The following is a 23,776-nucleotide window of genomic DNA, read 5'->3' as shown; positions in this document are numbered from 1 at the left end:
AATTTTTGCTGCCCAACTGGGGCTGTGTAACCCCGCGGGTCCAAGTGTGGGACTTAGAATGAGAGATCCCAGAGTCCATGCCCCTCCTCTGCCCCTTCCTGGCTCAGTAGCTTTATGCTTATCCCTTTAACTCTCTGAGCCTCAGTTTCTTCATTTGTAAAATGAGAATCATTAGATCTTCCCTCATCCTCTTGCTACGAAAGTTAAATTAGGGTGCTTTGTATAATGTCCTTGACACATGCCCAGCCCATAATAAACACTCATTCATGGTAGTGTCGGTTTGGGCCAAATTGGTTTCAGAAGCAAACTAGTCCAGGCCAAAAAGGGGACCAACTGGTTCCGGTAGCTGGCAAGTGTGGGTAGCATGCTCCCTTCTGGGACTCCTGGCTGAGGGTGCTTGGATGGTGGCATTGAGCTATCTTCTGCCATGGATAGGCTCCCAGGAGTGGGAGCTGTAAGGAGTCAACAGTTCTAGGCTGTGTCCTTACGGCACAATAACTCCCATGGGAAGAGTTTTTCCCCTCCCCTCAGTAGTTCCAGCAAAAGTCCCAGGATCTATTTGCATTATCCTGAGCCAGGCACTGTGACTCTGGTTGGCGAGGTCTCTCAGGCGCCGATCCCAGTTTGTGTGGACTGAAAGGGACAGAAAGAAGGGCGAGGCTCTGAAGGAAAGCCAGTGTTTCTGTTCCCAGAAGACAGAATAGATGCTGGGTGAGCAAAAACAACAGATGTCCATCTCAGAATCACAGTACTAATTCCCACCGTCACCCCCCAACTGCCACCTGCCTCCAGACTGCCTTTGCTTGCAATACCAGCCTCTTCCCTCTGTCTCAGAAGCAAAGCCTGCCTATGCTGGGTGCTGCTCCTGCAGTGAAGTCCTGCCTGTGATCACTGCGAGGATGTCCTGTAGGGCAGGGATCCCCAGCCCCCGGGCCACCATGGCCTGTAAGGAACTGGGCTGCACAGCAGGAGGTGAGCGGCGGGCCAGCAAGCATTACTGCCTCAGCTCCACCTACTGTCAGATCAGCGGTGGCATTAGATTCTCATAGGAGCGCAAACTCTGTTAAGAACTGCACGTGGGAGGGATCTAGGTTGTACGTTGCTTATGAGAACCTAATGCCTGATGATCTGAGGTGGAGCAGTTTCATCCCGAAACCATCCCCCCACCCCCATCCCCTATCTGTGGAAAAATTGTCTTCCACAAAACTGGTCCCTGGTGCCACAAAGGCTGGGAACCGCTGCTGTAGGGGTGTGCTTCTGCCCCTATAATAGGGTCAGTCTTTTGCAGCTAAGCCTGCTAAAAAGCCAGAATGAGAGAAGCTGGACAGGGAGAGGTAAGCCAAGAGTCTGGTGGTATGAACAGAAAAAGAGCTCTGAAGTTTGAGATCCAAGCTTCTCCCTGTTGTGTGGCCTGGAGCACAGTTACTTGAACTCACCAAACCCATTTCCTTGTCTCTAGTGCAGTTATTGCAAAGACTGCTGGGCATTGTTTGTAAAGTGCCCACTCCAGCACTCGGTTTAACGGTAGTTGTGGGGGTGTGATGTAATTCAATAGCCTGTTCACTTTGCGTCTTTGGTTCACAACACAGTTCAAAGGTCTTTTAAGAATACTTGTTAGGGCCAGGCACAGTGGCTTACACCTGTAATCCTAGCATTTTGGGAGGCCGAGGCAGGCAGATCACTTGAAGTCAGGAGTTTAAGACCAGCCTGTCCAACATAACGAAACCCTGTCTCTTCTAAAAATACAAAAATTAGCCAGGCATGGTGGTGTGCGTCTGTAATCCCAGCCACTCAGGAGGCTGAGGCAGGAGAATCGCTTGAACACGGGAGGCGGAGGTTGCAGTGAGCCGAGATCGCACAACTGCACTCTAGCCTGGGCAACAGACCAAGACTCCATCTCAGAAAAAAGAAAAAAAAAAAAAAACTTATTAACTGGGTGCAGCGGCTCACGCCTGTAACCCCAGCACTTTGGGAGGCCGAGGCAGGAGGATCTTTTGAGTCCAGGAGTTCAAGACCAACCTGGGCAATATAGTGAGACCTCATCTCTATAAAAAAAAAAATTAGCTGGGTGTGGTGGCATACACCTGTAGTCCCAGCTACTTGGGAGGGCTAGGTGGAAGGATTGCTTGAGCCTGGGAAGTTGAGGCTTCAGTGAGCCAAGATCACACCACTGCACTCCAGCCTAGGCAGCAGAGCGAGAGACCTTGTCTCAAAAAAAAAGAATACTTGTTTAGTGCTTGACGATTTGGAGTTTTTTGTTTGTTTTAGTGGCAAAATCTCACTATGTTTTGCCCAGGCTAGCCTTGAACTCCTGGGCTCAAAGGATTCTGAATAGCTAGGACTATGGGCCTGCACCACTGCACCGGGCTTGACAATTATGGAACTAATTTTAGATTGTCTTGTTGGATCTTCTCATCCTTGGCTCCTAGGCCTCTCTAGCCATGAACAGCAGACTTAAAAAGTCTTGGTCAGCAGCTGGGCACTGTGGCTCACGCCTGTAATCCCAGTACTTTGGGAGGCCGAGGTGGGTGGATCACTGAGGTCAGGAGTTTGAGACCAGCCTGGCCAACACGGTGAAACCCATCTAAAAATACAAAAATTAGCCAGGTGTGGTGGCGTGTGCCTGTAATCCAAGCTGTTCGGGAGGCTGAGGCAGGAAAATCACTTGAACCCAGGAGGCGGAGGTTGCAGTGAGATGAGATCACCCCACTGCACTCCAGCTTGGGCAGGAGAGCAAGACTGCATCTCAAAAAAAAAAAAAAAAAAAAAAAATCTTGGCCAGGGTGGTATATCAGCCCAGCCTGCGTCTGGCCCTGTCCTGCCATCCCATCCTGTCTGGATGGCGGGGGTAATGGCATCATTGCAGGAAGGCTGCCCTAAATATGCAGGCTAACGGCCTGAGTGTGTTGAGAAGAACTGGAACGGATTGTTGAGCCAGGGCCCTGGGCACCTGGCCAGACCTCCCTCTGGCAATACAGCCTGACGCATACCTGACCGGGACCACAGCAGATCTGACAGTGATGAATAATTCCAGGCATCTGGCTGACTGGATTGGGAAGAACTTTTTCAAGAGTCCCCGTGTGATGGTAGTGGTGATAATGACTGTGATGACGATAGCTGTTCCGTAGTGAGCAGAATACACAATGCTTCTTTACTTTTTTTTTTTTTTAGACAAAGTCTCGCTCTTGTCCCCCATGCTGGAGTGCAATGGCGAGACCTTGGCTCACTTCAACTTCTACCTCCCGGGTTCAAGCAATTCTCCTGCCTCAGCCTCCTGAGTAGCTGGGATTACAGGCGCCTGCCACCAGGCCCGGCTAATTTTTGTATTTTTAGTAAAGACAGGGTTTCACCATGTTGGCCAGGCTGGTCCTGACCTCAGGTGATCCACCCACCTCGGCCTCCCAAAGTGCTGGGATTACAGGTGTGAGCCATCGCACCTGGCCACTTTACATTTGTGGTTTCATCAACTCTCCATTAACTCTGTGAGGTGTAATGACTGTTTTATACATTAGGAAACTGACTCAGAGAAGCTAAATGACTTGCTCAGGGTCACCCAGCTGAGAAGTGATAGAACTGGAGTTCAAATAAGGTGTGATCTGACTCCAGCTCCAAGCAAGCTGCCATAAGTTGCTGTTTTTGAAGCTCACAAGAATCCCTGAAGTAGGCCTCACCTCTCCTTTACAGATGGGGGTAAATGGCTTCCCATTGGCTGCCCAGGCAGGGGCTAGAGTCTGGAAGCCAGATGCTGGGCTGCCTCCTGCCTTGGAAACAGCCAGCCTACTGCTTATCTGCTGCTGGCCCACATGTAACCAAATTGCAGACTCTGGTTCGCCCCAGAATTGGAGGACCACATGCCCTCCGTTCTGCCTGCCGCTGTCAGCCTTCCCTGCACAAGTGCCCTCCTGCTGGGCAGGTGCCAGAGATGCCGTCAGCATGGCTGCTGCTGGGCTTCCTGCACTGCCACTCCTGCCCTCCTGCTGCAGACCTGTCCCTGGCACAGCCCATGGGCTCCCACTGTCCCTGACTCCAGGAGCCTCAGGCTGCCCCCTCGTCCTAGGACTAGCAAAAATGAGACCGTGACTAAGGAAGGATTATGTGCAGAGACTTGTTCTCGCATAGATGTTTCTTCAGTCAGCAAGTATTTCTTAAGTGCTTGCTATACACCAGGCACTAGATTGGGCAGTAATTAGTGACACGGCAATAAGCAAGACAGACATCACTCCAGCCCACAGGGGGCTCACTGCACAGGACAGCCAGCAACTGGTGGCGCTGTGAGGGGGTGGAAGAGGCTGCAGAAGCATGGGGGCTCTGGAGGTGGGGTTGGCATGAGATCTGAAGGGTAAGGAGGTGTTGGCCAGGACGAGGGCAGCTTTGGGTATGTCCAGGTGTGTGGCAGGGGCCGGTGGAGGGCCACCAGAAATGGTTCCCACCCTCTGGTAGAAGCACAGGTCCTTGACAGCAGGTTCTGTGGGCCCCGCTGCCCCAGTCCCCTGGGCCTCCATGGGACTGTCGCCACTTGTTGACAGATGGTCCTGATAAGAAGCACTCCAGCCACACGTGAGCTTCTCATAGTTCTGTGAAGTCTAGAGCTCCAACAGGTTTCTAAAACCCTAGGGCTGGGCAGCGGCCCCCGGCCTGCTTGGGTTTGCCAAATAGTCCAGTGCTCAGCTCCTTCCTGAGTGAGTGATGCCGAGGTCTGGCTGCTTAGCGGCACCAACACCTGTGGCGGCCCTTTGCCTGTGTGCGGTGACAGCCCCAAACCTAGAATAGCTATGCTTGGCTTCCAGGGACTTCGAACACCCTATTCCTCTTCAAGCCTTTTTGGTCTCCCGCTATCCCCATGTGAGGCCCACACTTCCTCCTTGTCCGCTGTTCCCTGCAGGTCCAGCTGCAGCTGCTGACAGCCATTGTGAAACTCTTTCTGAAGAAGCCAACAGAGACCCAGGAGCTGGTGCAGCAGGTCCTCAGTTTGGCCACTCAGGTGGGTGCCCCAGCCTCCCCGCTGTGCCCAGCACAGCCCTCACTCAAGCAGGGGAACTTTTGTCCCAGGAACTAGACCTGGAAGCCAGGCCCGCTCCTAAGACAGGTATCTCATGGGTGGGACTGGCTTCCAGCCCCACAGTTACCCAAGCTCCCTGCCTTCAGGATGCTTAGAACACAAAGTGCAGTGAGGTCAAGTAGTGAAGTTGAGACAAACTAGACAGAAGAGGAGGGCCCATGGAAACCTGAGGGTGTGCATTGGGGGCAGGAAGGGCAGGCCACAGAGGGCGGTTGGGAGTAGAGACAGGCATGGCCAGGCTGGAGTAGAGCACCATGGGGAATGAGCCCGGGGCCAGGGCATGGCCCTGTAGGTGGTATAGGGGCAGGCTCATGGGAGCTCTCAGAACTGCTATTCCCATTGGCCACCCCTGTGCCACACCTGGCTCATGGCTGCAGAAAGGTCTCCTCCCTTCTCACCTGGCTGCTCTGAGTTTCATGGGCTTCTCCTCACCCCCACAAGGACTCAGATAACCCAGACCTGCGGGACCGTGGCTACATCTACTGGCGCCTGCTTTCCACGGACCCGGTGGCAGCCAAGGAGGTGGTTTTGGCTGAGAAGCCACTCATCTCTGAAGAGACGGACCTCATCGAGCCCACACTGCTGGACGAGCTTATCTGCTACATCGGCACGCTGGCCTCTGTCTACCATAAGCCTCCCAGTGCCTTTGTGGAGGGGGGCCGGGGCGTTGTTCACAAGAGCCTGCCACCTCGCACGGCCTCGTGAGTGAGACTGGCCAGTTGGCCTGAGCCTCCACACTGCTTCCCCAGTTTAGCAGCACAGGCACTCAGGCCTGGTGTGTTGTCCCCCGGCAAGACCTGAGTCTGAGGAAAACTGACAACCTTTTATCAGCTATTTATTGTACACGAGGTATTTGCTAGATGACCTCATTCCATCCTAATGACAGTGCTGCGAGCAAATGTCCCCATTCTTCAGGTGGGAACAAGAGACAAGGAGAGCTTGAGGGACTGGTCCAGGATCTCACAGCTAGCAGAGCTGGGACTCGGACCAGTTCTGTCTCATTCCAGATCCCTGTCCGCGCCGCCTCCTCTGCTGTTCCCAGGTGGTTGGAGTGGCCTGGTGGCACCGTCCTAGGGCACTGGCATCCAGTTTTCTCCTTAGCATGGGCTGAGGGCTAGAAGCAGGCGGCTGTCTCCCTTCACTCATCCTCATGGAGGACCTGAAAGACGGACCTGCTGTGGGATTGGGAATGGGGGAAGCAGTGGGGCCGTGTGGACAGCCCTGTCGGGGGCAGTGAGGAGACTCAGTGCCTGTCCTGGGGGAGGTGCCTGGAGGCTGGGGTCTCTTTGACCTTCCTGAGACATCCTGTTGCCTCCACCCTACTTCTGTGTCCCGGCAGGAGTGAGAGCGCAGAGAGCCCTGAGACAGCCCCTACTGGAGCACCTCCTGGGGAGCAGCCAGATGTCATCCCCGCCCAGGGTGACCTGCTGGGTGACCTCCTCAACCTGGACCTCGGTCCCCCAGTGAGCGGCCCACCCCTGGCCACCTCCTCGGTGCAGATGGGAGCTGTGGACCTTCTTGGCGGTGGCCTTGACAGCCTGGTATGTCGTGGGCCCCCTCTGGATGATGTTGATAATGATCCTCAGAGGAGCAGTCACTGAACACCCCTCCATGCCAGGCACCAGCTGAGTGCCTCAGGTACATTATATAGAGTCCTTACCATTTACCCTCGGAGGTGATTGTGTAGCTCCCTACTTATGATGAGAAAACCAAGGTTTAGAGAGGCCAGGCAGCCTTCCCTCCGAGGTCGCACAGCCCCTGAGTGGCAGACAGGATTCCACTCCCTTGTTGGACCTTCGAGTCCCAGGAGACCCTGGGCAGGGAGGCCAATCCTAGCCCTTGCCCTGATCCTGGCATCACAGTCACCTTTGCCCTGTAAGGCTAGGGTGTTCCTGGCTTTGAGGAATCAGACTTGTGTCCACTTACCCTCATGCAGCCCCAGCTGGGAATAGCAGCCCAGCCAGGCCTATTTGAGAGGGCATGGGAGGCTGGGGAGAGAGGGGAGTGGGAAGACAGTAGGGAGGGGAGTGGTGAGACTGACTTGGGTATCTCCCTGGGGCTTCTTCAGGCAACTGGCAGGGCCATGTGTGGGGGCGGCTAAACCTCTTCATTTGGCTGGGCTCGGCTCAGGTCCGCACGGTGGCAGCACGGGGGCAGGACACTGGCGATCAGTGCTGCTAGGGTGAGGCAGGAAGGGCTGTGGTGCAGGACGGGTGTTGGGGTAAAGTTGTGGGGTAGTGCCTTTCATAGAGACAGGGTCTGGGCCTCTCGCCAGACCTCACACCACACTCCTCTTGGATGGAGCTACCGTTGACTAATCTCCCTCTTTCCCTTCTCTTTCTTGTTTCTCTGTCTTCCTTCCTGGCTTGTTCTCTCTGCATGTGGCTGCCTGTTCTCTTCACCTGCTGCTTCTGCTTGGAGATGGGGGATGAGCCTGAAGGGGTACGGTTCAACCCTTGTGTCACCAAGCCTTTGTCCTTGCTCCTCCCGAAAGCGCTGGCCCAGCATCCCGAGGGGCGGGGGCGGGTGATGTCACAGCAGCCCCCACCTGCTGAGCCCCTGCCTTGGTCCAGCATCCTGGCAGCCTCTGTCTTGACCAGCTGGCATCCGGCTGCCACTGGGTCCCATAGCCATGGATTCTTGCCCAGTCCTCACCACCCCATGACACGTCGCCTTGTCATCCCGGGGATTGCCAGCCCTCAGTCCCACAACCCCTCTCTGATGTCCTGGAGGGAGAGCACCCATCTGCGTAGCATGTCTCCACCCAGCCGTGTGTCTTGGGACCTCCTTTTATCCGTAGGCTGAGTGTCAATTTGGGAGTGTCCCCAGCCCTTTCCCAGAGGTTACTCCTAAGGCTCAAGGCTTGCAGGGCACGGGAGGGCTCAGCCTCTCTTCTCCACCCACCTCTCTCTGTCTCGTTTCTATAATTTAGAGTTGATATGGAGGCTGTCCTGCCCCCCGCCCCCAGTGTACTCTAAAGAGCCAGGTGGCTCTGCTCATTCCCAGACCCTGATGTCTTTGCCTCTTGACGCCCACCTCTGACTCTTTCCCTCCCTTTCCAGATTGGGGGCACCAACTTCGTGGCACCTCCAACAGCAGCAGTACCAGCCAATCTTGGAGCACCCATTGGCAGTGGCTTGAGTGACCTCTTTGACCTGACCAGTGGCGTGGGCACCCTGTCAGGATCATATGTGGCCCCCAAAGCAGTAAGTCACTTGTCTTCTGTCTCGGCAGGAGCAGAGAGAAGTTACAGAGACTGGCATGTGGGCTCCTTTAAATGGCCTCGGCCGTGGAATTGGCTCAGGCCAGCACTGATGAGGGAAGCTGGGGGCCACGGGGGCACCGAGGAAGAGGAGCTAAGTCAAGCTTGGTGGGTACCTAGGAAGGCTTTCCAGAGGAGTCGCAGGATCCCATTAGCTGAACAAAAGTGGGTAGGGGCTCCAGACCAAGGGAACAGCCTGTGGTAAGGCCTGGAGGGAAGGGAGACCCCGGCCTCTGTGAGGGAATCAGCAGAGGCCTGTCAGGTGGGAGCAGTAGTTCTCAGTGCCATCAGACCCAGCACCCCTTAGTCATCATAGACATTTTACATTGTCACCGTTCCTCTCCTTAAATGCAATTGGTGGGCTGTGTAACCTACCTACACATACCATTCCAAAAATATCAGATGCTTTCACTGCATGGAGGAGACATAAAAGGAAGAGAATACAAGTGTATGTATCAATGTTATAAACGTCTGGGCGCGCCTGCCCGCTCACCCCAGAAGACATGAAGTTGCCAGGTGTTTGCTGCAGGGCAAAGTCACTGTGACTGCGGCAGCCACAGTCTGGGTGTTTGTAGCCTGGACCCCGTGAGTGGTTTGGCCAGTGGTGCCATTTGTTTCTGAAGTGGTCACTGACTCCCAGTAAGGTTCGGAGTAAGATAAAGAACAGGCTTCCCTCGATTTTCCTGAGAATTGTGTTCCTGGAAGTATCAGGATATGTTGAAACCATGCAGAAAATACTGGAAGGACGCAGGACAGTTTATTGTGGGGTGTTGTCCCCATGGTAGGACGTCCAGCATCCCTGACTCCAGCCCACTACATTATGCTGCCTGAAGATGCCCACAGACGCTCACTATGCCACCTAGGGCACACCCCCGAGACTCCTGGCTAGACTAGGGATCAGCGAAGGAGGAAGCTGGCAAGGCTGGCGGGCCAGGCTGAGCGTTTCTTCTTGATCCTGGCACAGCCGGAGCCATTGGAAAGTTTTAAGCAAAGAGATGAACCAGTCTGCTTTGCACTTGAGAAAGATGGCTGCGTCTGCAGGGAAGGGGTGGGGCAGAAGCACCGGCCCCGGGGGATTCTGTGGCAGGGAGGAGGAGTGCTGGGGCAGCTGGACCACGGGGGCTCTTGTGGGTGGAAACAGCGGCCAGACTTGAGAGCTCCCTGGGAGGGAGGAGCCGGGGCTGAGGGAAGGAGAATTGAGTTTAGGGTGTGAGGACATACGGGCCTGGCACTGAGGAGAGCTCAGTGTGGGCCATGTTGTCAGTGTCAAGGAAGCTGCCAGAGGGGACCAACCTGGCCTGATACCCTCATCACACTCAGATCAGAAGTTGTGTTTGCCAGAGCCCCCCTCTCTCTTCTGAGGTCCCCACCCCAAAGCAGGATACAGTTGGGGGTCAGGGGCTGTGACAGCTCTGTCATGACTAGGGAGCCATGAGCCAGCACCTCCCCACTCCCTGAGCTGGCATTCCCCACCATATGCCAGCTGCACCTGCAGTGGTGGTGACTGGAGCCCCTGGCAGGGTCCGGGCACTGAGAGGCCCACAGCAGACAGCAGCTCTGACACTAGTAGCCGCACACTTCCTTGTAGGGACAGCACAGCATTCCACAGCCACCGCCAGCACGTCCTCCTCCCAGCAGCCCTTTGTGGCTCTTCCTCCTATTTCGTGGTTGAGAAATCCTAGTGCTTTTGCCTAAGGTCACATAGCTGGTGACAGTCTGGAAGTGAAAGCAAGTGACACTAAAGCCTCTGCTCCAGACCCCTACGTGATGGTCCCCACAGAGCGTGAGAACTACCTGTGCACCTGCCTTCACGTGTGGGGTGTCAGGGCCAGCAGGGCCAAGGGAACGTAGAATCGCGGCATAACGTACAGCATGTGCAGTTGACTTACCACCTGGATTGGCTGCACCAAGGCATGAGGCCAACCCGTATTTGCCAGAAGCCCAATATCACAGACATACAAAGCAGGACTAAGGGACAGAGAACAGCAAAGACTCCTGTAACCCTGTGGGTGCCAGCCCTTGCCAGGCACTGCAGAGCTGCCAGGAAAAGAAAGCCTGGAGCTGGCCTTTGGCAAGCTGGCACTAGGCTTGTGTGTTCATCCTTTTTTTTTTTTTTTTTGAGACAGAGTTTTGCTCTTGTCACCCAGGCTGGAGTGCAATGGTGCAATCTCAGCTCACTCACTGCAACCTCTGTCTCCGGGGTTCAAGCGATTCTCCTGCCTCAGCCTCCTGAAGTAGCTGGGATTACAGGCACCTGCCACCATGCCTAGCTAATTATTTGTATTTTTAGTAAAGACAGGATTTCACTATGTTGGCCAGGCTAGTCTTGAACTCGTGTCCTCAGGTGATCCACCTGCCTCGGACTCCCAAAGTGCTGAAATTACAGGTGTGAGCCACCGCGCCCAGCCGTGTGTTTGTCTTACCAGTGTTATCCCTGCTTTGTCTTCGTGAAGGGTCAGATGAGCGTATCCAACAGAGCATGCTAGAAAGGAGAGGGGAGGGGATCTCCTAGTCAGGAGTCATCAGGGCAGGCTGCCTGGAGGAGGAGTTTTTCTGCCACGGGCAGGACTTTCCCCACTGCCTTGGTCATGGGAGGGCTCTAGGGTGTGGGTGCACTCTCCCTTCAGAATCAGTCGGTAGGTATCCACATCTTCCTAACAGTGCTGTGGCCACCTGGAATTGTTCGTTCCTCATGCATTTCCACACCCTGCTTGTGGGATTAAAGACTGGCCAACCCTGTTGGTCTAAGGGAATGAGGCTGTTTGTGCATAAGAACTTTTGGGTTCCTCACCATTTGGGTCAGCTGGTGGTGACAGTTCGTTGGTTCATCCAGTAAAGATTGAAGATTGTTCTGTTGGGACCTGTGTGAGACGCCATGAACCCACAGTGACCAAGAGCAGTGCGGTCCCCATCCCCAGCCATGGGCTACTGAGAGAGGGCCAGGGGAAAGGAGGCCTGATGGGGGGCCCCTGGGGAGTCGTCCATGAGGGAGCCATGCCCCCGGTCAGGTTCAGCCAGCCTCTGCATACTCTCTCAGCCGCCGTGGCACAGCCGAGAATGAAAGCAGGGTGCTTTCTGTCCTCACAGATCTGTCCAGGGGGCATGCTCAGGGTTAACTGAGCAGGATGGGGGTGGGGAGGCGCTTTCAAAACAGAGGGAACAACCGATGTGAGGTCCCAGGGGCGGAGCAAGCCAAGCCTGGGGAGCAGATCGGCACCAGGCTGTGGAGGCCAAGGCCCATGGAGGCCATTGCAGGATTGGAAGGAGTTTCTCAGGGTGCCGTGATCAGATTTTCATTTCACAAGATAACATCAGCTGCTGTGGAAAGAGGGAGAGGGGGGAAATGGGGCACCACCTGGCAGCTGCTGTCTTACCTGGGAAATCCGGTGGTAGCTTAGATGCTGGTGGCACCTCTGGAGATGGAGAGAAATGGAGGCCCTGGAGGCAGATGTAAGAGGTGGCCTTCACAGGACTTGGGTTGCATGATTGTCTCAAGGGGGTTAGGGTGGGGCGGGGGGCTGGTGCCTGATGTTTCTGTGGTTTCTGGCCTGGCAACCTGAGAGACACTGGGACCTTTGTTGGCACTGAGTGCGCTTGCGGAAGCTGTCGGTGGGGTCTGAGCCTTTTGACCTCAAGGGGCCTGTGAGCCGTCCACGGGAGAGTAACCGCCTGAGAGGCATTTGTGAGTCCACAGGATGCCGCTGGTGGATGTCTTCTATGGCAGGGCTCTAACTCATGCTGTTTGCTCAGCAAACACTCCCCGAACGCTGGTTTCACACCAGGCTCTGAGCCAAGGTGGCAAAGACAGAAAAACAGAGCCTTTCCCTCAGCAAGCTCTCTGAGTACAGGGGAGACAGACACAAGCTCATATTTATCTGCCATAACATCACTGGGGCGAGGGAGCCTGGGGGCAGGGTTCCAGGAGGAGGTGGTTCTTGAACTGAGACTCCAATGACAAGGGCAGCCAAGCAGTGGAAGGCCTGCCAGGCGAGGGGTCGTCTTAGGTACTGTCCTTGGTCAGACCAGTTTCTACAGCCGAAGGCCAGCCCTGCCTCCTGCAAGGGAGGACAGGTGGTGATGGCCAGGAAGGCCCAGGCTCTGGCCGAGGCCCAGGATGCCATTGGGCACTGAGCTCTGTCCTTAGCTCATGGCCTCCCTCAGCCCTACTTCCCAAGTGATCCCTCCATTGCCCTCTGAGGACTCAACATCAGCCCTGGAGCACCAAAGTGCCTCCCCACCCCGAGCTGCTCCGAGAGGCAGCCCGTCATGGCGGTGGCCCTAGGTGGTACATGGGATTGTTCTGCTCCCAGTACACACCTGTTCATCCCCTAGCAGTAAAGGTGGGGGGTGCTGGATCTGGGAGGCCCCTGCAGGAGAGAGAGAGAAAAAGCACCCTCAGGTGGGCTGTTGCGTTTGGGCTGTGGGAAGAGGCACCCACCCGCCCCCTCCGCACCCTCTTCCCTGCAGGTCTGGCTCCCAGCCATGAAGGCTAAGGGGCTGGAGATCTCGGGCACCTTCACGCGCCAGGTGGGCTCCATCTCCATGGACCTGCAGCTGACCAACAAGGCCTTGCAGGTCATGACCGACTTTGCCATCCAGTTCAACCGCAACAGGTGAGAGCTCCCTGAGGCCAGCGCACCTCTCAAGGGGAGGCCTGTGAGAGAACCCACTCGGAGTCTGTTCTGGGGACTGCAGGCAGGGGTGGGGGCTGTAGCAGAGAGGGCAGTGCCCTTTTTCTGGAGGATGTTCCCCACCACCGCTCGGGCCAAAACTCTCTGAAGCACTGGGTTTTGTTTGTTTTTTTTCTTTTGGAGACAGAGTCTCGCTCTGTCACACAGGCTGGAGTGCAGCAGTGCCATCTCAGCTCACTGCGGCCTCCACCTCCTGGGTTCAAGCAATTCTTCTGCCTCAGCCTCCCGAGTAACTGGGACTACAGGCGCACGCCACCATGCCTGGCTAATTTTTTGTATTTTTAGTAGAGATGGGGTTTCACCATCTTTCCCAGGCTGGTCTCGAACTCTTGAGCTCAGGCAATCCGCCCACCTCGGCCTCCCAAAGTGCTGGGATTAACAGTGTGAGTGACTGTGCTCAGCCAAGCAGTGGGAATTTTACCCCCAAGTGGCCTCTTCATATGGACTCCAAAGTACCAGGCAGAGTGGGAAAGGATGTCTTTCCTTTTAGATTTTATTTTTTTTGAGATGGCCTCAGTGTATTGCCCAGGTTGGTCTTGAACCCTTGGGCTCAAGCGATCCTCCTGCCTCAGCCTCCTGGGTCTCTGGGACTACAGGTGCATGCCACCACACCTGGCCCCCCTTATTTTTGCCTCCACAGTCCAAAGGAGTGTTTTACAGACAGAAACGTCCTGCTCCAGCTGAGAAGCCCACCTCTGGCAAACACCCCACATAGGAGGGGCCCATCTTAGGGACCAGCTCTCAGAAGGCTGGTGGGGAGTGGGCCTGCCTACCAGCCTCCCCTTTGTGGCAGAGGATTAAAGTGTCAGATGGGGCCTCTGGGAGCGGTAGCTGCTTCAGGCCCCTCCCCACCGGGTCCGCTACACTGGGTGTCAGTGGGAAGGTTGCGTCATGGACCCAGCCAGTGAGGCTAGGGCTCCTTGGGGACCCCTGGCAGCCCCTCCTGATGATTCTTCTTCCTGAGCACGCTCATGATGAGCAAACTGAGCCTCTAAGAAGTTGACTGAAGGGGCTGCTTCCCCAAGGAAGCCTGGGGGCCAGTAGGTCCTGACCCTTGGGCAGACCGGGGCTGGGGGTGGCTCTACCACTTAACCTCATGTGACCCTGGAGGCCGCAGAAGTGCACCAGGCTCCGAGAGGTGGTTCCAATGGTTGCCTCTAGGAAACTTACTGTGTGCTGAATGCTTCCTGGGCGCCAGGCCCTGTGCCACCAGCTTTGGGAGTATTGTCTCGCTTGAGCCACTTGATGGCCCAGCAAAGTCACTGCCATCACCCCTTTTTAGTAGGTAATGACACCTGGGCTCCTTGGACAGCTCACATAGCGGGCAGTAGTGGAGCTCCCAGGAAAGCCTAGTGTGCTGAGCCACCAAGCGGACCTGGGGTTCCCCAAATGGTCTCCCTCTGTGTCCCAGGCAGGCTGATGGCTTCTTGGGCAGAGCACAGGCTGGGGTCAGACAGCTCAAACTCTGATTCTCAGCAGTGCCCTCACCCTATGGGGTCTGACACAGGCCTGCTCCTCCCTGAGACGGTGTCCTCATCTAGAGGATAGGAAGAGGTGTACCTGGCTCTGTTTTTATGAGGCTAGGAACAGGTGTAATATTGAATCTGCAGCCCGGGTATACTGAGCCCTTGGTTTCTGCCCCCAGTCCCATGCCCTGTGACTTATCTTCCAAGAGCCTGCGGCTGGCGTGTCTCACACCCATGAGGATCTTCCTAATTTGTCACTGTGCTGCTTTGCAGAGAAGCAGAGCTTTCCTGAATCTCTCTGTGGCCACTGACCTGGCAAGTTCTGGCCAAGAGAGTAAAGTCTAGCGTCTTGCTTGGGATGGTCAGATCCCTTCTGGGAATTGAGGATTGGCAGCAGAGACTTGGGCGGTCCCCAAGTTTTCAAGGTAGAAGCAGCTTATACTCCAGGCCCCTGGCATTAGACAGAGCTCCTTGAGGGCAGGACAGGGCAAGGCCTGCTTACCTGGGCCCACCAGTGCCTGGCCCAGAGGAGAGGAACAGAGCTGGGCTTCAGGCCTGCAGCCAGGCTGGGGCAGAGCGATTGGCCTGGAGCTCTTCCTTTCTGTCCACATGGCCATCTGGGGGAGGGGACCCAGAGCCCATCCTTCTGTCCAGGGTGCAGAACATGGGTAGGCTGGCAGGTGAGAGGCTCTCTGCCAACCACAGCCCCAGCTCCCGAGTTGGAGGAGCTCACCTGTCCCGCATCAGCACCTGCTCCCCCTGCCATCCCTGCGGGGCTTCTCTCTCCCCAGCTTTGGCCTGGCCCCCGCCGCCCCCCTCCAGGTCCACGCGCCACTCAGCCCCAACCAGACAGTGGAGATCTCCCTGCCTCTCAGCACGGTGGGCTCGGTCATGAAGATGGAGCCTCTGAACAACCTCCAGGTGGGTTCCGGGCAGGGCAGGCACCCCAGTCCTTACTCACCTACCAGCTGGACCCCACTGAGGTCAGTAGAAGGTCGTGTCTGCAGGGTCATGCTCTCAGCTGCAGATGTGTTGGGGAGGCCCAGGTCAGGGAACGAAGGGGTGTGTTTACCAGGGAAGGCCCTGGGAGGGAATCTGCTCAGTGACACTCTTCCTGGGGCCTCAGAGGTGGCGTCAAGCCCCAGAGACTGACTGGGGACCCCCTTGTGCCTAGGTGGCCGTGAAGAACAACATCGATGTCTTCTACTTCAGCACCTTGTACCCACTGCACATACTCTTTGTGGAGGATGGGAAGATGGGTGAGTCATGAGGGAGCCCGCTGGGGTGCCTGAAATGGGGCTGTGGCTTGGGAACCTGGCCAAGGTGGTGCCTTTACCAAGGTCTGGATGGACTGCCTTGCCTGTAAATGGAGTCGGGGAGTTGCTGCTTCCCTGCAGGGCCTGGAGTGAGGGGTATACCCAGGACCCCCCTGGCCTTAGTGGCCAGTTCTGGTCTGGCAGGTGGGCTGTGCCACATGGAATTCACCCCACTCCCAGGCTCTCCTGCTCGATCCTCAGCCTTGTCCCATGGGCTGCAGAGAGCCCAGGTCATGCCCCACGCCTGGTAACCCTCTCCTCTGTGCCCTTGCTGGAACCCCCAAGAAGGGTGTTGATCACAGCACACAGACGGCCTGCACCCTGCCCCTGGCTGCATGGAGCCCTTGGCCCATGTCATCTCTTACTTGCCACAGAAGCCCTGCACAGGAGGCTGTGACTAACGAGCAGGCTGCTCACCAAGGAGGAGGAGGAAGGCGTGTGGGGGTTGGGAGGGGAGATCCAAGGCCTGGAGGAAAGAAGCCAGGGTTATTTGGAAGCGGCACTGGGGCCTCCCTCACAGAACGGAGGGTGTGCTCAGGGAAGCAGGAGGGCTGTGCGGCAGCTAGGGCCTGTCCTCAGCTTTCACGTGGCACAGTAAAGGCCAGACCCATTTCCTGCTGAGCTACAGAGGGCCCACAGGTTTATGAGGGGCTCACCTTTCATCCCCACCCTGCTCACTCCGCAGACCGGCAGATGTTCCTGGCCACATGGAAGGATATTCCCAATGAGAATGAGGCCCAGTTCCAGATCAGAGACTGCCCCCTCAATGCAGGTGAGGACTCCGAGCCCCCGACCCCAGCCCCTCGCCTGTACCCAGGCCCCCGCACTGACTGGGGCCTTCCACGGCCATGTGACCCCACAGAGGCTGCGAGCAGCAAGCTGCAGAGCAGCAACATCTTCACTGTCGCCAAGAGGAACGTGGAGGGCCAGGACATGCTCTACCAGTCCCTGAAGCTGACCAACGGCATCTGGGTGCTGGCGGAGCTGCGGATCCAGCCGGGCAACCCCAGCTGCACGGTGAGAGCCTTGGCACCCGCCCTGCAGCCTTGGAGCCTCCCCTTCGTCCCGTGCCAGGGGGTGGCCCTGGTGGAGGACGCGGTCCAAGCATCCCTTCAAGCCTGGCTTGAACTAGAATCAGTTCGGTCCCTGAGAAGGACCTTTCTAGAAAGCTTCCAAATCAACCCCATCAGGTTACCCAGATAAGACACCAATTGGGTCTCAGAACAGTGACTTGGACTAGAAGATTGTGTAAAATTGGGCCCTGTGAGGTGGTGCGGTTGGTTTGGCACCCCTGACTGGGAAGTGGCATTGCTGGGCACAGGCCCTGGCCCTGTCCTGTGAGTGCCTGCATGTCTAGCTGGGAGGACATTGGTTCCCAGGAGCCTGAACTTCCCAGCCTTTGAGGTAGACCTGTCAGAGAATGGCTTCCCTGGGGCACACAGTTGTCCTGGAGGCCTGTACCGCTGTTCCAGGGCCCTGGACAGCCCCAAGCTCTGCTTCTCCCCCGCACCCCTGAGTCTCTGGCAGGCATGGCCCTCCAGACACTGCCCCTCCTGGGCCCTTCTAGCAGCGCTGGTTGGTGGGGGGCTGTGACGTGGCTTCGGTGGTGGTAACTTCCGTCTCCCTGTGTTTGGTTGCTGCATGTCACCTTCCCTGCTGGTGCCCGTGGTGCAGGACTTAGAGGTTAGCAGATCGCTTTCTCTTTCCCCGTCCGCCCTCCCCAGCCTTGTCTCCTGTCATGGCCCACATGCACCCCCAGTCTCCTGTCTGCACCTCATCTCTTGGCCTCACCTCACCCAGGGGGCTTCAGCCAGGTGGCCCTGATTGAGGTGCTGACACCCCACTTCCACACATTCACAGTGTGCACAGAGCCCTTCCTAGGAGACCTGGAGGGCCCGTGGGCTGCTGCTGACCTACGGAACTCCATTCTTCCCACTTCCTAACTGCACCCTGCAGAACCAGTGCTTTAGAGTGGATGGTTGAGGGCTCCTCTCTCCTCTGCCTGTGATCTCAAGCTCAGGCCCCAGAGCGGAGGCAAAGTCTCTACCGTGCCTGCTTCCTACGCAGGAAACCACGAATGAGCCCAGCACCCCTCCAGGCTCCCTTCCAGCCCTCCGCACCCCCTCGGGATTTTCTGTCAGGCTTCAGTCCTGAGGACCCCAGACCTTCAGGGACTCTGGGGGGCCGGGCAGCCCTCAGGGTGGGGGCCGGGCACTCCCTGGCAGCCTCCGGCTCGTGACTCACACTGCTTGCCAGCAGGGCTCTGGTGACTGGGCTGACAGCAGGTGTGTGGGCTGCAAGTATATTTGGTCCACACCCGGCTGGCTGCGACAACCGCCCCCTCCGCTTTGCCTCACATCTGTGGTAGGCGCAGCTGCCGCCAGGCTGTGTGCACTCCACGCTGTCCCGTTGGTTCCTGCTCTCTTCCCCACCCCCTTCCTTCCTGAGAGGAACCCCAGGGATGAGCGCTCTTTCCCCCGACCCCTCTCTCCCCTGCAGCTGTCCCTGAAGTGTCGAGCGCCAGAGGTGTCCCAGCACGTGTACCAGGCCTATGAGACCATCCTCAAGAACTGAGGCCCCGGCCAGCGCCCGCCCCAGCCTTCTGCCCGCCCCATCGAGGAGGCCCCTCGGGGGGCAGCACATCTTCCTCCTCGCAGGAGGGACCAGGCGGGGCTCCAGGCCACTCAGTGGGCTCCCTGGTCCTGATGGCAGAACCCACCCGATCCCTGGGGTAGGGCACCACCCCCTCCTGGGGTGAGAGCGCAGTGCACTCCCGTGCTCCGGGACACCCCTGCTCCTGTGGCTGTGATGTGGGGTTAGGTGAGGAGGGGACCAAAGGAAACAGAGCCAGAGCAGCCACAGAAGCTGTGCCTGAAGGGTGAGTGTGGAGCTTGCCCCTCCGGCTCACAGCCCCAGCAGCCCCTGGCTCCTTGGTCTCTCCGGTTGGTGTTAAAGGGCCCTCCACTGCCACCTCTCATGGGATGGACCCTGCCAACCTGGCCTGGGTGTGCAGGGAGGGGGTCCCCTTGGTACCAGGAGAGCTGCTCACTTAGGGCCTGGGGCTCATGGAGCTGTAGGTGCCGGCAGAGGGGCAGAGCTAGGCTGGGAGGAGCCCAGGGCCTGCACCACCCACTTGCAGCCACCAGGCTGGTGCCCTGCAGCTGTGCCAGTTGGGCCACAGCCTCCCGAGTGCTGACCCACGTGGTCAAGACCAGGCAGAAGCTCCCAGAGTCCCTGTCTCGGGCTCCCCCCCGACTGGCAGCTGCACTATCCCCAACTCCCCACTTCTGCCCCAAGGGTGGTCACTGCCTGTGATACATTCCTCAGTGTCGCCTCTGAGCCCAGGCCTCCTGCAACAGAGACCGGGCCGAGAGATGGGGCTGGGTGAGCGGGTGCGCCTCCTGTTTGGGTTTCTTCGGGGTTTCTCTGTAGTGTCTGCTGCCCTCCTCCTGGCCTCCCAGGTTTCAGTTGTGTCTGACAGAGCATTAGGTTTTCCTGTTACTGCTGTTTAATAATAAAGAAAGATTCGGCTTTTGGCAATCACGGACACTTTTTTCCCCTCCACCGAATGTCAGGATTGAAAGCTGCCTCTGAGTGGTTGGGGATGGTTTTCTGACCCTACGGTAACTAGATCTAATATATATCATCAGAAAATATATATTGTATGTTTACTCTTATTTTCAGAAAGAGAAAATGAATAAAAATGATGACATCAAGTGTGTCCCCAGCCAGTGTGTCAGGCCCGAGGCTCTTCTGGGTGGGAGTCCCGGGCTGCAGGGACCCCAGGGTCAAAGGCTCCAGTGGTATGTGCAGCAGCAGCCCCTCCCGTGGCACTCTGAGGACACCGCCTTCCCTCCATCCTATCCTTGGCAAACTGACTGCTGCAGCCTGCTGCTGTCCCTGACCCCTCTCCTGCCATTGATCCCACCTCCCCCAGAGCTGACACTGCCTCGCCTTGTGATGCTGGCCAGAAGGCTGGGCTCCCCTTGTGGTTTTCCCCAGCTTCCTGCCATCTGGGAGGCTCCAGGGGCCGTGGGAGAGGGGGTGGGCGTGTGGACCAGGCCAGCCGCCACCAAGGACACCTTGTGTGGCCCCAGTCCTGGCACTGGCCTGGCTCCTAGTGAGGGTGGCCAGACCCTGGGCAGGGCTTCGTCAGCTGAGCTGCCTCCTGGCTGGTGGGCCTCAGCCTGCTTCTGAGGGAGGAGCAGCCCAGGTGTCCCTCAGCCTGTTTCAGCCCCAGCTGCTCCCTCATGTTCTATCTGCATTTAGTCCCCCCACACGCTGCCCACCTCACACACACCGCTGCCTTCCTGGCTGCTGGAAGCTGGGTGAGATAGCCTGCCCTCTTGCGGGGCATCACAGGGGCACCTGGCCCTCCACTGCACCACCTCTGACCTCTGTGGTGTCACTGTGCTGCCCTGGGGACCCCAGAGTCAAGGGCTCGAGCTGCGTGCCCAGCTGTGGCCCCTCCACAGAGTCCAGAACCAACCAAGGCCCTTGACTGCACAACCCTGGTTCTTGCCTCGCCCGAGAGTCTCTGCCCAAATGCAGCTGGAGTCCCTGCCCTGCCATGGAACTAGAGGTTGGTGAGCCCTTAATGAGAGGGACTCTCACCCTGCCGTGTCGCCTGCCTCCCCTGAGCCTAACACCTTCGCACTCTGCCTGGGAAGCAGCTGCACGGGCCGCCATGCCCACAGCCTGCCAGCTCAGCCATTCAGGGAGCTTGGCACTTCACCTCCCCACCCCTCCATCGTAAGGTCGGAAGAGTGCAAGTGTGGGATCGCTGTCCCCACCGGAGGCCCAGGACAAGCCACCTGGGTGAGGAGAGCTGGCAAGAAAGGAGGACCATCCCTAGACACCTTGTGTTTGAATGAGTCTGCTCAAGCCTCAGGTGATTGTGAGCGGTGCCTCACCACAGTTGGGCCCCTTTCACCCCCACAGTGCTCAGCATAAGGGGACCCAGCATATACTGCAGCAGCTTAGTCTACATGCAGGGAAACTGAGGCAGGGAGGGCCTTCATGCTCCCAGTCCCCCACACTACTGCATCAGGAGAATAGACACACAGGATGCTGCTTTGGGCCCCTGCCTTTAGGAAGAGTACTTTAGGGCATAGCCAAACTGTGCCCTTCAGCTTCCCTGTCCCTCCCTCACCTCTGGGGGTTATCACAGGCCACCTCCCTCCTGCTCATGTGGCACTTCCTGGTCGTGACACGCTCAGGCCTCCCCGCCTCGCCTCTTGGAGGCCTTGGCATCCCGCAGCTTGGGGAACTTCCCAGACTTTTCTTGGGAAGATTCCCCAGTGTCTTGAACCTTCCCAGCCAATCAGGAAATCCAACAACAGCAACCAGTTAACTTCTGGAGGGTCCAACACATACCCAAGGACTGATGGGCTCCCCTGTGCACCAGACACTGCCAAGGCTGTCGCGGGACCTGGTTTTACATTGTTTAATTTTCAGCTAGTGGTTTGTGTTCGTTTTTATGGAGCGAGTAATTCAGGACCATGGTGAGGTCAGCCAACCAGAGAATAAAGTTCTCCCTCCCACCCCATTCTCAGTCCTTAATTTTCCTCCCTTAAAGGCAGACATTGTCACTAGATTTTGATTTTCCTCCAGGGACATTCTGCACATGTGTATAAGCAAATCCATGTAGAGTTTTACTAAACGAATGATGGCCTACCTAGACACTGCTAGCACATCGCTTCTCTGACCTGACAGTCATTTCTGGAGCTCTTTGCCTATCCGTAGGAGCAGACCGCCTCAGGCTTCCTTGTGTGAATGGGCCACCATTAGCCAGTCCCTGCTGCGGGGCACTCAGGCTGTTTCTGCACCCTAAGCAATGCTGCAGCGAATACTTCCCACATACACCCTCATGCATGGGCAGGGATGCAGCTATAGGATCCAGCCCCGGAACTGCTGAACCAGAGGGTATACCCAAGATGCACTTTCTATTTTAGTTCTTGTTTGGAAAAGGTAACACATTCACATGGTTCAAAATCTAAAAGACAAGATAGATGTAAAAAATCTACCCCTTTCCCTCATTTTCCTCCCCAAAGGAAACCAATGTAATTATCCAAAGAGACTTGGCAGTGCCTAATTGGATTTTTTTCCCTTCTTGGTTGGAAATGGTAGCACGGAATACATGTTGGGCTTACATCGCAGAGGTTTTTCCATTATTAGCCCATTACAGAGAGTGTCCTCATGCCTTTTTTTATTTTTTCATTTTTTAATTTTTATTTCTTTTTTGAGATGGAGTCTCACTCTGTCACCCAGGCTGGCGTTCGATGGTATGATCTCAGCTCACTGCAACCTCTGCCTCCCAGGCTCAAGTGATTCTCCTGCCTTAGCCTCCCAAGTAGCTGGGATTACAGGCACCCGCCACCACGCTCGGCTAATTTTTGTATTTTTAGTAGAGACAGATTTTCGCCATGTTGGCCAGGCTGGACTCGAACTCCTGACCTCAGGTGATCCGCCCGCCTCTGCCTCCTTAAGTTCTGGGATTACAGACGTGAGCCACTGCACCTGGCTGCCTTTTTTTTTTTTTGAGACAGAGCCTTGCTCTGTCACCCAGGCTGGAGTGCAGTGGTGCAATCTCAGCTCACTGCAACCTCTGCCTCCCAGGCCCAAGTGATTCTCCTGCCTCAGCCTCCCAAGTAGCTGGGATTACAGGAGCACACCACCATACCCAGCTAATTATTTTTTGTATTTTTATTAGAGATGGGGTTTCACCATGTTGGTTAGGCTGGTCTTGAACTCCTGACCTCAGGTGATCCGCCCTCCTCGTCCTCCCAAATTGTTGGGATTACAGGCGTGAGCCATCGCACCTGGCCTATTTTCTCTTCTTTTCTTTCCTTTTTTTTTTTTTTTTTTTGTGACAGTGTCTCTGTTGCCCAGGCTGGAGTGCAGTGATGCGATCACAGCTCACTGCAGTCTTAACCTCCCAGGCTCAAGTGATCCTCCCACCTCAGCCTCCTGAGTAGCTGGGACTACAAATGCGCACCACCACACCCAGTAAATTTTTGTATTTTTTTGTAGACAGGGTCTTGCCATGTTGCCCAGGCTGGTCTCAAACTCCTGGGCTCAATAACCCGCCTGCCTCAGCTTCCCAAAATTCTGGGATTAGAGGCATGACCCATCGCGCCTGGCCCTTCCCATGTTTTCAATGTGCCTCTCTGCATGTGTTTTTGAGCCACTTGTATGTCCCTTTCTGTGAGCTGTCTTCACATTTTCTGCTATTTTTCTATCTGATTATTGATCCTTTTCTTACTGATTTACCATTATTCCTCCCTATTTTGTTACTGCTTTTTACTTTTCCATGCTGAAATTGGGCTTTTTAAGATGTAATTTTCTTTTAATTTTTTCTTTCTAGTACTTGTCTGCTCTTCATTTTTGCATTTCAATCCTGTTCCATCTGGGCTTTCTGTAGGAATGAGGTAGGGATCCAACTTCCCTTTTTCCCCAGATGGTTCCCCACTTGTCTCCACGCCATTTACTGAATAATTCATCTTTTCCCCACAGATTTGAAATGCCATTTTTATCATATTCTAAATTTCCACATATATTTGGGTGTTTTTCTGGACTCTGTTCTATACCAGATAATTTGTCTATTCATGTTTTGATAACTTTAATTTTAATTTTATTCATTTATTATTTTTGAGACAGGGTCTCACTCCTGTCACCCAAGCTGTTGTGCAGTGGCATGATCTGAGCTCACTGCAACTTCCACCTCCCAGGCTCAAGTGATCCTCCTGCCTCAGCCTCCCAAGTAGCTGGTACTACAGGTGAGAGCTACCACACCTAATTTTTGTGGTTTTTGTAGAGATAGGGTTTCCCCTACGTGGCCCAGGCTGGTCTCGAACTCTTGAGCTCAAGTGATCCACCTCCCTTGGCCTCCCAAAGTGCTGGGATTACAGGCATGAGCCACCATGCCCAACCATTTTTTATTTTTTGAGTCAGGGTCTCACTCTGTCACCCAGGCTGGAGTG

General features: G+C 56.0%; 1 protein-coding gene and 1 non-coding gene across 11 annotated transcripts in view; both read left to right on the top strand.

Annotated features, from left to right (window-relative positions):
* The window catches only part of AP1B1 (adaptor related protein complex 1 subunit beta 1), a 60,543-nt gene extending 41,209 nt beyond the window's left edge, over window positions 1–19,334 (top strand). For 3 of the 10 annotated variants that reach the window (XM_024239956.3, XM_063722833.1, XM_063722832.1), the window contains exons 12-21: window positions 4,883–4,981; window positions 5,501–5,760; window positions 6,399–6,600; window positions 8,122–8,265; window positions 12,789–12,934; window positions 15,270–15,399; window positions 15,653–15,737; window positions 16,480–16,566; window positions 16,657–16,811; window positions 18,294–19,334. In XM_024239956.3, coding sequence (XP_024095724.1) covers window positions 4,883–4,981; window positions 5,501–5,760; window positions 6,399–6,600; window positions 8,122–8,265; window positions 12,789–12,934; window positions 15,270–15,399; window positions 15,653–15,737; window positions 16,480–16,566; window positions 16,657–16,811; window positions 18,294–18,368 — 1,383 coding nt within the window. In that variant the 3' untranslated portion in view covers window positions 18,369–19,334. Of the gene's footprint in view, window positions 1–4,882; window positions 4,982–5,500; window positions 5,761–6,398; window positions 6,601–7,480; window positions 7,502–8,121; window positions 8,266–12,788; window positions 12,935–15,269; window positions 15,400–15,652; window positions 15,738–16,479; window positions 16,567–16,656; window positions 18,245–18,293 lie in introns of those variants that run through there. The other 7 variants (XM_054543299.2, XM_054543300.2, XM_054543301.2 and 4 more) reach the window with 5 other exon arrangements.
* LOC112130705 (small nucleolar RNA SNORD125) lies at window positions 13,939–14,034 on the top strand. The gene has a single exon (XR_002912936.1). It is a non-coding gene; the product is annotated as a small nucleolar RNA SNORD125 (small nucleolar RNA).
* Window positions 19,335–23,776: the final 4,442 nt, after the last annotated feature.

This window comes from Pongo abelii, chromosome 23 (genome assembly GCF_028885655.2).
Source record: "Pongo abelii isolate AG06213 chromosome 23, NHGRI_mPonAbe1-v2.0_pri, whole genome shotgun sequence".
NCBI lineage: Eukaryota > Metazoa > Chordata > Mammalia > Primates > Hominidae > Pongo > Pongo abelii.
This window is presented reverse-complemented; position numbering and strand designations above follow the sequence as displayed.